The sequence below is a fragment of the Centrocercus urophasianus genome, unplaced genomic scaffold, assembly GCF_019232065.1.
Source record: "Centrocercus urophasianus isolate 14NV4802_14NV808 unplaced genomic scaffold, USGS_Curo_1.0 seq_12, whole genome shotgun sequence".
In the NCBI taxonomy this organism is placed as follows: Eukaryota; Metazoa; Chordata; class Aves; order Galliformes; family Phasianidae; genus Centrocercus; species Centrocercus urophasianus.
In genome coordinates this window covers 16591727-16605810 of record NW_024884364.1, presented here as the reverse complement: position 1 = coordinate 16605810, position 14084 = coordinate 16591727, and the positions used below count along the sequence as shown (strand labels likewise).

The following is a 14084-nucleotide window of genomic DNA, read 5'->3' as shown; positions in this document are numbered from 1 at the left end:
TCTATTCTGTCCTGGTGAGGCCTCTCCTGGAGTACTCTCCCCCAGAGTACTGTGTTCGGTTCTGGGCTCCCCAATACAAAAAAAAAAAAGACAGGGATCTCCTGGAAAGAGTCCAGCAGAGGGCCATGAAGATGACAAAGAGCCTGGAGCATCTCTCTTATGAAGAAAGGCTGAGCGACCTGGGTCTGTTCAGCCTTGAGAAAAGAAGACTCAGAAGGGATCTGATCAATATCTATAAATACCTAAGGTGTGGGAGGCAAAGGGATGAGGCCAGACTCTTTTCAGCAGTGAATGGCAACAGGACAAGGGGAAATGGCCACAAACTGAAGCACAGGAAGTTCAACACAAATGTGCTCAAGAACTTCTTCATAGTAAGGGTGACAGAGCAGTGGAACAGGTTGCCCAGATGTTGTGGAGTCTCCTTTCTGGAGATGTTCAAGACCCACCTGGACACCTACCTGTGCAACCTGGTGTAGGGAACCTTCTTTGGTAAGTGGGTTGGACAAGATAGTCTCTAGTGATCCCTTTCAGCCCCTACAATTCTGTGACTCTGTGATTCCTGCCTTTCTTCTCACTTTCCAACTCAGCCAAAAAGGCAGCTATAAGGGAAGACAACTGTTCCAGCACCTCAAACGGAGCTGTTGTTTTGCTCAAGCACGTCACAACTTCTTCACTCTGGAAAAGTGTATTTCGAGTAATGAAATAAAACATGTATGCAGGTAAGTCAGTGAGCCAAGGATACATCAGAATAGAAAGCTGCCTCCAGCTTCAGTGTTGTGACAGGGCAGACATCTGCAATGTGACACAGAAAGTGCATACATCTGTCCTGCAACCTGCTGTACACCTCAACTGTGATGATGTAACAGCACATGTACATAGCATGGCTGCAACATATGACTCCTGAGTGTCTACATAAAACCATGAGTCCAATCCCTAGGTAAAAGTTAATACAGTACAGCGCTAGACAGCAAACCTCCCAGAAGACATGAAGTCTTTTGCCCAGGCTTCTGGAATGTATTACAACACAGGTGCTTCACAACTGGCACACCTAACACTCTTCCTTTCAAAAGAAAGCTGGTGTCACCTCCAGCTGCCAGCATGCAGATGAAGGATACTTTCACTGCCTGCAACAGACGTCGTAACACTTTTTATCATTCCCCAGAAGCCAGTGGGTTTGTTGTGCACTTCCCCTCTCTGGAACATCGTCCTGTGAGCCACTGCTATTCTGAAAAAGCAGAAAACACAAGTTTTCAGGAGTAAAGTCTTTTTAGAATAAAGCAAAACAAAAAACAAAAACAAACTCAAACCCAATAACCAAAAAAACAGTTCCTCAGAAAAGACGATTAAACTAAATTCACTGCCAACAGATGCCCCCTTTTTATTTCCCTAAGCACTAATCCTGCTTCATAACATTATCTTGATTAGCTCTGGAATAGAGCCCAGATCTAATCAAGCAAGATTCAATGAGACACTTCCTAAGACTTCTATTTGGAATTCTGCTTCAATCCTTAGAGGGATTTAAATCCAATTAAAAATAAATATTCAAATGGCTTTCTCAGTCATGTGATTAGCTACTTTCATCACACACACAAGACTGTGCTATCTCCGATTCAGGAACTGGAAAAACTTTTCATGCCCCTTTCTCTCCTTGGACACCTCTTTATCACTGCACATTCCACTTCCTGCACAGAAGTGTGAGCACTGTGTGGTATGCAGCAGCTCTCTCACACGCTGTCACTCACTTCTAGGCTGCATGACAAGCTCTTATGAAGCAGAAACACATAAATCCATTATTGGACTGAACCACTGGACACATCCGGCGATCTAAACATGACTCCTAAAACTCACCCAATACTACAGCAGCAGCTGCATACTGTCCCTCACACCCCCACGTGCACTGCAGCATAATCCCTGCAAGCACTGCTGGCTTCTGGCCTCATTACCTCACATGTCTCTCCATTGAAATTTGTGAGCCAGTTATCCACTCTAAGCTGAAAACTATTCATAGTATCGTCAAGGCAATCCATGATTTGACAGAGTTCAGGTCCTTTTTTGTAGCTGCAGCCAGCACTGCTACATTTGGCACTGAGCCCTCTTCAAAGTTGCTGATAAGCAGTGTAATAAAAAACAATAACAACATAATAATATAATAAATCACACAATAGAAGTAATACCCTTGGGGCTCAGGTCTCCCCTGAGCCTCCTCTTCTCCAGACTGAGCAACCCCAGTTCCCTCAGTCACTCCTCATAAGGCCTGTGCTCCAGACCCCTCACCAGCTTAGTTGCCTTTCTCTGGGCATGCTCCAGGCTTCCAAGTCCTTCTTACTGTGAGGGGCCCAAAATATCTGCAAGGATGACTACGAAGAACGCGTCAACCTTAAGTGGCAAATTTCCTTAACGCATTGAGCACGCTCAGAAAGGATAGAATAATTCCTGTGCAAAAAGCATTAGCAAAAACAACTTGCAACAGCTGTCTCCAAGAAATGCTAGTCAGTTACAAGTCCCAGACATCCATACTTTTAAGCCAACGTTACCTTCCCTGAGATGAGAGATCCGAACACACTGCACTAAACAAAAGGGCAGACTGAAAAGCTGTACTCCACAGTAATCTTTCAACTCAATGCCAGCATGTTAATATCCTCTCTATCAATCATACAGCCAACTAAACCTCTCTGATTAAATACACCTTCTCACTAAACTACCACAAAAACACCATTTCTCACTGAATCACAAATACTGAGTTAACATTTGTCCACCACTTAACATTTTTAAAGGGGAAGAAAGAAGACATGCTTCAACTACACTTTCACACACTCAGCAGATCAGTTCACTGATCAGCAGATATGCATGCTGGTGCCTAGTTCAGCAAGACTATCCTACATTGTAATACATTAAGAGGTTCCATTAAAACATTAGTGCACCTGAAGTAAAGTTTTGAGGGTTTCTGCAAGGGTTCTACACCAGACAGACCTCTGAAGTGGCATGGGTGATTGCATTTACTCTTTATAACTGGCAAGGCATGAAATATGCAATTTGTAAGAGTACACAAAAATCCTTTCAGTGTAAATGCAATGGCACTGTTTCCTGAAAGTCACTTTTTCACCTGGGGGACATGAAATAAGCTAAATCAACAAAAGCAGAATTCGGATGTCATGTTTATGTTACCCTCTGGTGTCACACTACGCTACCACCATATTAGCAGTGTTCCACAACTCCACTATACCTTTATCAATATTCTTGCAAATAGCAAAGTTTACACAGCTGTATTCACATCAGCTCACTAGCTTACTTCAGTTTTGACTAGGAAACACCAGATCCACAGAGCAGGAAAGACCTCAGTATGTATGAATTCAACTGCTGTACCAAAACTGCCAATAAGAGAGTTAACTGAGGTGGTTCAAAGGACATTTATTCATTGAGAGAGAAAAATGTTTATCTTAGATTAGTCAAGTTGCCATCAGAGAGTTAGAGCTTCTCCTGGAAGCCTAATCTGTACTACTGCAGGAAAAAACATGCCATTCAAGGCAGAGGCCTGGGAAGAAGCCTAAGTTGCTTATCAGGCCAGAATGAAACCCCACAAAGCTACAACCCCACTCAGCCATCTGTTTCACTGGAACATGCAGCCCTGGAGAGAAAAGTTGGGTAATTTCAAGACCATCTTATACCATACTGACTGCAAATCCTTGACATAATTCATTTAATGCAACTGTTCCTTTCTCACCTTTTTTTCTTGCTAATAATCATGTCCATAGTCTGGAGGAGTCGTCGCTCCAAAGCGAGAATATCTGCATCTGTCACATTCCTGCAGAACAAAGACTCCCAACAATTAGGCCTGCTAACCCATTTCAGAGGGATCATGCACATGCTCATAAAACAGAGAGAGAAGCTTGTACAAAGAGATCCTTCAGGGATGAAAATGATTCTGGTGTGTAGAACAGCAATAGCTACAGTACACTTAGAACATGGAAAACAAAAGCCATCACTAACGCCATCAGGATGAGAAAAAAGCAAATTTAAAGAAAAAAATTCTATCAATTCAATGAGAAAAGCAGAATAATAACCTCAGAGGCAGACAAAATATTTCACAAGGCTGCAATTACCTGAGAAAGTAGGACATGTAAGTATACGGACAGTTGACAGCACCAAATCCTGACAGCAAAGCCATGAGTGTCACCCCAATCACACCCACACGGCTGATGAGCTGCTCTATAGACAGGATTCCTGTAAGACAAAGAACACAGCATCAGTAATGGGCTGCGCTCTTCATCCTTTCCACAGCTGGTGCCTTTGCAAACCAGTACACATACAGAGCTGCCTAATGAAACCAGCTACCTTCACAGTGCAATCATCAGAGGTAATACGAAGTACGGACAGGGACTACGAACAGAGAGAAGAAAGTCTCCCTCAGAAAGCACGTTATCATGCTTAAAAACAGGGGTAGGATACTCACACTGTGAAGAACATTAAGAAATCTGAAGGGGCTTAACAGACAACTCTTTGGTTCTACATTAATAAAACACTAGCGGCTGGACTTCGCTGAGGTGGGAACATACATCCACCAGGCTCCATAAAACAGACACATTCAGCAAGATACTCCAGCAATAACCAGGACAAGAGTCACCAAACCAGTTACTCCCAGCAATCTGGACCAAAACTCTCTGGATCATAGAGAGGAAGCCCTATCCCGTCAATCATTAGAAGCAACCCCTCCATACCAGGTGCAATTTGTGCATTAAGATAGCAGTTATGACAGCATGGGAAGTTCATGCTCCTGCTAGCTGTTCAGTATTCATTTTGTGGATACACACACACAGTTGAGGTGACCTCCAAGCAAGCATTTTGAGCACCAGGTGAACTCCAAAACATACATACATACATTCACATGACACAGCATGAACATCAAGCCTGTGCTGTATCCAATATCGAGCAATAAGACTGCATTTATTCTTCCCAGCCATGAAGAACAGATCTCAACCCATCTTCTCAGGATACAGTGTCAGGTACTATCAAACATTAACTTGCTTTTTAGGGAGATACTTACAGAATAGCTGCTACACACAGCACATTTGGAGCTTACATGATTGCAAAGCTGAGATGGCCAAGTGCCAAGCCACATTTCATGCTTCAGAGAAGGAGAATAAATGATGAAAACACAGCAAAAGGACTTCACAAAGGGAAACTGAGATAACCCAGTCATGTGCAGCTGCACAGAGATTTACACCAGCTACAGAATGTGCTACTATATCCTGGCCTTTTGCCCTACACACTATCAGTTAAAACAGAGGTGCCTTCAAAATGACATGACATTCCACTGTCTAAAATAACATTCCCCCTTAACACTCTTAGCATCTTTACTCTTGTGATCAGGTCACATAAAACACATGCTTTATGAATTCAGATGAAGATTAGAGTCTTAATAGAATACTACTAGGTAATCAGTACAGAATAAATCTGTCCACAGAGTCATGCTTAACAAATTGGAGATCATCTAGGACTCCTGACAAAAAGTTCTGGTCAGTGGTACATTTCACAGCTGCTGCACAGTGCCAGCACCACCCAAGGGTAAGGCAATCCCAACACAGGATGTCAGTGCATGTACCTAAAAGGGCTTCCTGCCATACCTCTTTGCACAAGATCCTATACATACGAATTACATCACCACCTCCACAACAAAGCCCAGCAATAGCCTTATTAGTACATACAAGACAGCAGTATCCCAGCCAAATCCTTGGCTCTAACTTCTTGCCTGAATCTGCTAGGATAAGATATTGTACAAATGTTAGGTTAAGGTACCATTCTGCAAAGCAGAAGACAAAAACAGGAGGGAAAAAGGAAAAAAAAAAAAACAACAAGAATACCAATTCTGGATATCTGCAGTTGTTACTCAGCTGCACAAGACTTTTAGAGTAGTCTGAAGAGGACCATCTGAACCCTGTGGCTAAACTCCCTTTGGATTAATACATTCTGCCAACTCAAGTGGATGTAAGTGGATTCACTTCTTTCTTGGCAATGAAACACCATGTAGTGATCTGTGCAATTTACAAGCTACTGTATTTCATGGGCAAATGACACAATTATAAAACAAGGACACACACTTTCTCTTAGGAAAGTTTTAGAACCACATATGGAAGGGTGAGCAGACCCTGCAGCAATTGGTATCCTTCAATTTTTATCTTCTGAGTCCAAAATAAAGTAGTCTCACAGAGAAGAGAAAGATTACATTGATGGTTATCTATCCAGACAGACACATTCACCAATTGGAAGGAAACTGACTGCAATCTCTTCCGTTGAGAAAAACACAAACAATTCTCCAGTGCAGGGGATAATGGCAGGATAAGTTATATAGGAAACCCAAGTGACAGCTAATCCTTCCTGAAGTGTTGTAAGACATACCTAGGCACCTAAAGGATTCAGAACAGTTACACCCACACTGACAGTGCCTGCCGCATAACAACTAAGTCTACACAGCAACTTCACAGTATGAATGCTCTTGGTTCTCTAAAGTGCAGAGCAGAGATACCCAAGCTAACCATTTCTGGCTGGCTGGCAAACTCCAGATTCCATGTTTCAAAGCAGACTGAGTTACAAGAAATACTTTCTGTAGTCCCTTATGTGGAATAAACATAACACAATAAAAGATAAAGGTAAGAGAGCAAAGACTTCTTCTAGGAGGGAAGAAATAAACAAGAATAGGAAACTCACCATGTTTTGGGCTGAGGATGGGAAATGGATCTCCCAGCTTCCAAAAGAAATACATAAATGTCAACCACAGAACACATGCAAAAAGCAGTTTCTGTCTGTGCACTGATGGAAAGAAAAAAAATAGTATTGAAGTTATTCCTTTAAGGCATTTTCAGTCTTACAAAACCACTACCATAGCCCAAAGGCTGCTTAAAGCATAGATGGCCAAAACAGGTGTATTCTGACAGTGCTGGAGCTAGCAGTATGCACCCCTTCACTTCCTACCAAACTCACTGCTTGAGACATCACCTTTTGCAAGAGCTTCCCCAGCAACACAGCATTTTGGCTTTTCCCTAAGGGCAGCACTGTGAGTAGGGAAGTACTTAGTCACATCTTTCTTATATGATCCTGAAAATGACACTTGGAAAATCCATCTTAATGCCAAAGTTACACATTTTGGCATTACACTATACTGCCAGCCCACACATCTCAGCTTAACACATAAGAGTGATGAATATTGATAACTCAAGGGTAGATGTGCCTTAGCACATGGAAGAGGCCTCCACCAAATAGTAGTAAGCAAAAAAAAAACAAGGATAATTTATTGAATTTTTCTGCTTTGTTTCTTTCACCCCTTAGTAGAACAATACAGGTAGGCCGAGGGCTTGGCTGAAACTTAAAACTCTAAAGGAACAAATTCCAGTTACAGTATTCCAAAGCACCCATCTTTGTTGAAACCTAGAGAGAAATGCTACGTTTGGGGAGCCAGGCGAAACACATCCTAACTTTTCAATAAACAGTTATTGCTCAAGCATTAAGCCCAGAACTTATCTAGCCAAGACAAAGCCAGGGCAAGGAAGAAGATGCAGGGAGAGTGACCAAGACATCTCAAAAAAAAGGAGTTCTCATTTGTATGTGTAGTCTCAAATTAGTAGGTCCAATGCCATAAGCCAAGTACTCACATAATCTGATATTGCTCACAACAAAGTAACCGATGTAGAAGGGGACCATGAAGACTAGGATGAGCAAAATGACACACAGGTTCAGCTTCCAGTGAAAATATCGAGAGCTAAAAGAAAGCCAAAATACAGGTAAGCATGTTCCATCACAACAAATTTCAAGAAGACAATCACAACTCAACGCAGTCCTTACTGTTACATCAAGCATTGGATAACACTGGCAGCCCTGCCCATGGCAGGGGTTGGAACTGGGTGGGTTTTAAGGTCCCTTCTAACCTAAGCCATTCTGTGATTCTATGACGTTTTGATAATAATTATTTTTGTAATGAATGGCTGAGTCAAGGAAAGGCTAATACAAACTGAAAAGATAAAAAAATATTTTATGTTCTTAACTCAACATAATTCAATTGAAAGTGATTTTCTCACATGCAAGATATTACAAAGCAATCAACACTCCTCCGGCAGAAGAGATCAGCCAAATTCAGATGAGATTCATCTTGGTTGAACTGACCTTCCATTCAGCTTTCCAAGAAAAACACCTTATTCCTAAAGTGCCTTATTCCCAAGACTGACCCATGTCCTATTCATGTCTTGCAGAAGATCTCCTGAGGATCCTTGTCACTTTTTCCTAGCTAATTCAGAGGCAGACATTTTCATCTATAATGATTTCCAGCCCTTTGTTAAAGCTTATAAATGCATCCTCCTCAGTGATCTCTCTGACAGTAAGTTCAATAATAAGATTTATAACACACAGTCTAAACTACCAGTATCTTATATCCATTTTGAACTTCTTGCCTTTCAATTCCTTTAATTGCACTCTTAGACTCATATGATGAAAGACAACAAATGGGAAACCCATAACCTTTCCCTGTTACTGCTCTATCTTCTCTTTCCTGCTGCTTTCTGAAGTAACCACCTTTTTACATCTTCTTTATGTAGAAACCCTCACCTATGTCAAGGAAAGATGTGCCTTTGATTCACAAATACTGTTCTACTACAAAGTACAGTTCTAACTTCACAATTAGCTTCACATCTTATTCCCTGCTTTGACCAGTACTGGAAAACAAGGGCTTATAGTTTTTATAGTTCTGAGCACCTGAAAAGAGCTCTTCAGCATGATCTGAAGCTTCACAGCTCACCCATAAAACCGCTCTTTTATTTCACAAATGAAAAAACTCTAAGACTGAAGCTTTGTTTTTAGGCCACAATAATGGCAACTGTGGGAGAATCAGGAAATTAAGGCTTCTAGTTTCATGTTTTCTCAAATAAATCCTGCTGCTCAAACACCTCTGTTGAGCTATTTATCATTTCCTCCCATAATTCCCCAATACAAGTCTGATCTACCCATTAAGCTTCTGCACACTAGCCCTTCAGAAAGCTCCCAAACTCACCTGCTGTTCAGCACTCCCAAAATCTCAAAGATGATGAGTTCAAACATAGTACAAGAGAAGGCAAAAGTCACAGAGAAGATGACTTGGACAACATACTGTCGCACCTGCAATGGGGAAAATAAGCCAGAGCTATCAGGCATTTCTGTTTGTAGAATGGCACCCTGATACCCCTCAGGTGAAGAAAGAAAAAAAAGAACAACACATGGTACAACTGCACACAGCTTTTGCTACAAGGTACGCTGCATTTAAACCCAAAGGGAAGAAACAGCCTGTATCATACTGACTGAATCAATCCTATTTGAGAGAGAAGTCCTACAAAGAAGGCATGTAACACCTGATGGCAACTTGACTAACGATAGGCAATTGCTAACAGTGTTCCATGCTCTTAATCTTAAGAGTAATTTAAGAATAAACTTTTCAGGTTGGCTTGCACTTAAGTCATCTCTTACCTAGACTATACTTCCTTACAGTCTTCTTGGGATAGGGGAATGTCATGTCCCAACCAATCCTCACAAACAATTTACTCCTCACCAAATTTAAACATGAATTTGATTTTGTCTCCAAAATTCTGCAAATATATAAGTCAAGCTTACTTAAGGAACAAGGCTTCTGTTACCCCTGCTCCTCCTCCAACTTTTTTTTTGTTGTTGTTGTTGCCAGTACAGAAACTTAGTGGTTCCATAAGAATCCATTTCCCCAGATATCTACCAGTCTTTTATTTAAAGTAGAGAGGAAATGAAAAAGAAAGTACGTGTACGAAAACTAAAAACAAAATAAAAGAGCTTAAAGAGTAGAAAAAGGTCAGAAACAGTTTTAAGAACACTGCAATAACTGAGAGTAATTTTAAGATAACGAGTTGTGATGAAAATCCCCTTCTTACCTCATAATCCTTGAAGAGCTTGCGCATGAAAAACAGCCATCCAAATCCAAAGAAGAGCACCTACAAAAGAGATCAAGTATCTTGTATTTGTGCCCACCAATTTGCAAAATATGAAGCTGCTTCACTATTGGCTGTAGGTGAAAGAAATGGAAGCAACAGAACAAGGCCAACATACCCAAGATATTAAACTTGTCAAGGCATCATGGAAAGTATAACATTTTAAATATTCAAGAGTAACAGACAAAGCCGCCTAGAATCTCACAGACAATTGAGGAAAGAGAGCTTTTTCCTGTATTCCCAACTTCTCAGAATACCTCAGCTCCTGGCCTGCCAGAATCTTTTACACTGTTGCTTCTTCTTTCACTCTTCAAGTATACAAAATTAAAGCTTACCCTTACATAAACAACTATTTACCCCAACCTCAAGGCAGTGGTCAAGTGAGCAAAATGCCCCCCTGGTTAGAGCAGAGCAAGTCTGAGAATGCCTCAGGAAGCTAAAAGGTACAATATGGAGCCAGATGCCATGCATCCCAGAGTTCTGAAGGAAGTGGCTGATGTGGTTGTAAGGCCACTCTATCTTATCTGAAAAGTCATGGCTGCCAAGCAAAGTTCCCACAGACTGCAACAAGGAAAACATCACTCCCATTTTCAAGAAAGGAATACCAAGGGAACTACAGGCTGTTGAATATCACATCTGTGTCTGGGAAGATCATGGAGCAGATCATCCTGGAAGAGATGTTAAGGCACATGTGAGCTGTGGAGGTGATATAAGACAGCCAGCATGACTTCACCAAGAGCAGATCATGACTGACCAATGTGGTGGCCTTTTATAATGGAGTGACAGCAACAGCGGACAAAGGAAGAGCAACTGATGTTGTCTCTTTGGACTTGTGCAAGGTCCAAAGAGACTTCTGACATGGTCCCGTACCACAGCTTTAAACTGGAGAGATACAGATTTGAAGGCAGCACTATTCAGTGGATAAAGACTTAGCTGGATTGTTGTAGCCAGAAGGTGGTTGTTAATGCCTCTGTCATGCTTTTATAGCTTTTGTTATCGGTATTCCACATCATAACATCACATAGAGCACTGGGAGTTAAAGAGTTAATGCTCCAGCTCCATGGACTGCCGATTTTCCAGGTACCTAGTTTTCAGAAGAGAACTACACACTTCAGAGGACCATTCATTTCCATTTTCCATTCAGAGGAAAACATAAAACTGCTCAGAAGTCACAAGGCAGCCCTCTCTTTTACTGCTTGTCTCGGCAGTGCACGCTCCCTAGCCATCTCGCCTTCAGCTTTAGAGTAAGGCCTTAAGTTTTGAACACTCTCTCATCTATTTGGTTTATTAGCTTCAATCCCAATTAACTTGTATTTCTACTGTTAGAACTAGTAAACTAACTTTCCTCCTTTTTCCTCATTCCCTCTTGGTTTCCCCACTAGCACCTTTTTCAGGCTGGTGGGCCTGATGTCCTCCTGTCACAGACACAGACAGATCTAGAGATAACTCCATGACAGACTCTATGTCCACGTGGAGGCCAATCACAAGCAGTGCCTCCCAGCGGTCCATCCTTAACCCCAGGGTTAAAGTCTCTTCCAACCCAAGCCATCTGTGGGGTATTTCATCGTGCATTAGAAGTCAACGGATTCCAGCAGCAGTACAAGTAACAGAACATTATTTACAAACAAGGAATACCCGGAAAGCTGGGTAAAAAAAGGTCAAATTCAATTGCCTTGAATGCAAAACTGGCATAGGAATAAGGTCTAGTGATTGACAGCAGGTGGCAAAACTGGTTTGAGGAGAACCTCAGCATAACCAATGAATATTAAGATGCTGTAACTACAAAATAAACAAGAGAGTTTAGCAAAGCAGATAATGATAACAAAAAGAGAATACATAGAAAATTTACCCCTATCCTGGGCTCACTTAGAAAAATCCAGCAGAGCAGATCTCCAGAAGAGATCCTTCCCCCCTGGCAGCCAGCTCTTAAATAGGTCTAGGAGAGGTGCAGCCAGGCTCCACCCCTTCCGGCAGCACAGGAGAATTGCCTTCACCTGTGCTCCTCTGGCTGACTCATGGCTCGCCTCAGGAGATCAATCAGAGGTTCAGGCCATGACACAGCAGTTCCCATACAACCTTGGACTTTAAAGTAGTTGATAGCAAAAATATAAGAGAAAGGTAAGATTTTCCATAAGCCTCCTATTTACAGGCCAGCCTATAAGTCAAAGTATGATTCCATTAACAGTGGGGAAGAAGGAGAAGGCAGACAGACTTGTCAAGAGGAATAAATAAATGAAGTAGAAGAAAAAGATGAGGAGATATTCAGGGACCATAATAACAGAGAAAATTATATATGAAGATTAGATTTCCTTTGTATTAGGGACTATACAAAAGCACAGAAATACACTATCTTACGTTCACGCTCTAAGATGCCTCAGGTGAGCACGAGTTTGAGCATTTGACAATTACATGCAGCAATTTAAACATCCAACTTCATATTTCTGAAGACGGCTGGAAGATGCAATGCTGCCATCACAAATGAAAGAAAAGCGATTAGAGAAGTTAGATCTTAAAAATCAAAGCAAATGATGGGAAAGCTTTTGTTCTAAGGGAACTAGTAACAGTATCAAAGCTGCACTCAAACCCTGACAGTTAAAAGGCATGTCAGAAACAAAAGTTAAATCTATACCAAGCAGGAGGAGATTTTACCTTTAAGAAACACTGAAATCTATCCTGAAAATTCTCAGAGGAACTGCAGTCATACAGGAAACACTGTATAAGATAACCAGCTGCTGTTGAGAGGGGAAAGGTGCCATTTCCTCTACTCATCCCTCCTCATTACAGAGCACAGATTTTAAATCAGCTCTGAAGCTGATCAGATTCCTCTGTGACCCAGATAAACTCATTTATATGACAGAAAACCAATATTCGAGAAAGCACAAATGAAAATATGACTGTGCAGCCAAGTGGAAGGGAAGAGGGGGCAGAAGCAAACAACTGGACCACCTCTGCAACCAGAGGAGCAGGGAGGAAGAAATTTGGATGCTTACTGAGGAGGGAGTGGGACAGCAAGGTGGAGAGGAAGGTCAGAGACAACATAATGACAAGACAAATTACTGGGAGTTAACAAAGAAAGATGGAGCGTTTCCTCCCACAAAACAATAAGACGATCTCAAATATGCTAAGATTACCACCCAGCTTGGAATGATAAAGACAGGATGATATGAAACAGGGTTTAACAGGCTCCTGGATGAATTAAGCTGGAGTAAAAAGCAGGCTGGTTGAAAGATGACCCCGAAGGCAGCAGGAAGGAAAAGTTGAGGGAAGTTCTAAATCACACGTGTCAGCACAGAAAGAAGCATTTCGGATAAAATAGCGGTGCCTTTCTGAGATTCCTTAAAGCAAGTCACGACAAACTTTGCAGGGCTGTAAGCAAGCAAGCACCTCAATGGCACAACATCACATAGGCCACAAATTATCAGTCTACTTAGGAAACAACAAAGACCAAGTCAGTGACACTAGAGAGCCACAAAATGAGCCTTCCTGGTGGTTCCAACAAGACCTAAGTTTATAGAAATTTGGCAGCGTTACTAGAAAACTCCATTCCCTACTGCCTTATTCATTGATTTTTTTGCTGTGCGTAATATTCTGATATGACAACTAGGCAAGACCAAGTGTCATGGTGACACACAACACAACAGACCAAAGAGGCGATACAGCCTTAAGCAATAGAAAATGTGCTGCCTAACACTCCTGAACTGCAGGTTAGTTGGTATGATTTCTATTTATTTCTTTCTAAAGCAGCAGGCGAAGCTATCCAGACACAAAGCCATTCCCCCTCCTCGGACCTGGCAACCCCGCCAAAACGCAAGAGGCACCGACGCAAAGGCATCGCGCCTTCGCGGAGCGCATGCGCGCCCTCAGACCCCGCCCACACGCCCCTCAGCCTCAACAGCCGCTTCCGGAAGCGCGGTGAGTGGGTAGCCCGGCAGGCCCGAGCGGCCGGTCCCACCTCGCCTCCTTCTCCCTCACTCCCTCCGTGGCCGGGCTCTCGCCGCGTAACACCGCGCTACCTGGGAGGTGACCATGATGCTGGAATCGATGAGGAAGCTCATGGTGGGCCCCGTGCAGCAGCGAACGGCCAGCCCGCGCTAGCGCCGCTGGTTGCAGTGCGCA

General features: G+C 42.3%; 1 protein-coding gene across 3 annotated transcripts in view; it reads right to left on the bottom strand.

Moving 5' to 3' along the window:
* The window catches only part of GPR89B (G protein-coupled receptor 89B), a 22486-nt gene extending 8402 nt beyond the window's left edge, over nt 1–14084 (bottom strand). For 2 of the 3 annotated variants that reach the window (XM_042809897.1, XM_042809898.1), the window contains exons 1-8: nt 13982–14084; nt 9912–9971; nt 9032–9135; nt 7644–7750; nt 6703–6804; nt 4101–4221; nt 3722–3802; nt 1116–1225 (exon numbers count right to left, since the gene is read on the bottom strand). In XM_042809897.1, the coding sequence (XP_042665831.1) occupies nt 1116–1225; nt 3722–3802; nt 4101–4221; nt 6703–6804; nt 7644–7750; nt 9032–9135; nt 9912–9971; nt 13982–14023 (727 nt within the window). In that variant the 5' untranslated portion in view covers nt 14024–14084. Of the gene's footprint in view, nt 1–1115; nt 1226–3721; nt 3803–4100; nt 4222–6702; nt 6805–7643; nt 7751–9031; nt 9136–9911; nt 9972–13920 lie in introns of all 3 variants that reach the window. The other variant, XM_042809899.1, reaches the window with a different exon arrangement.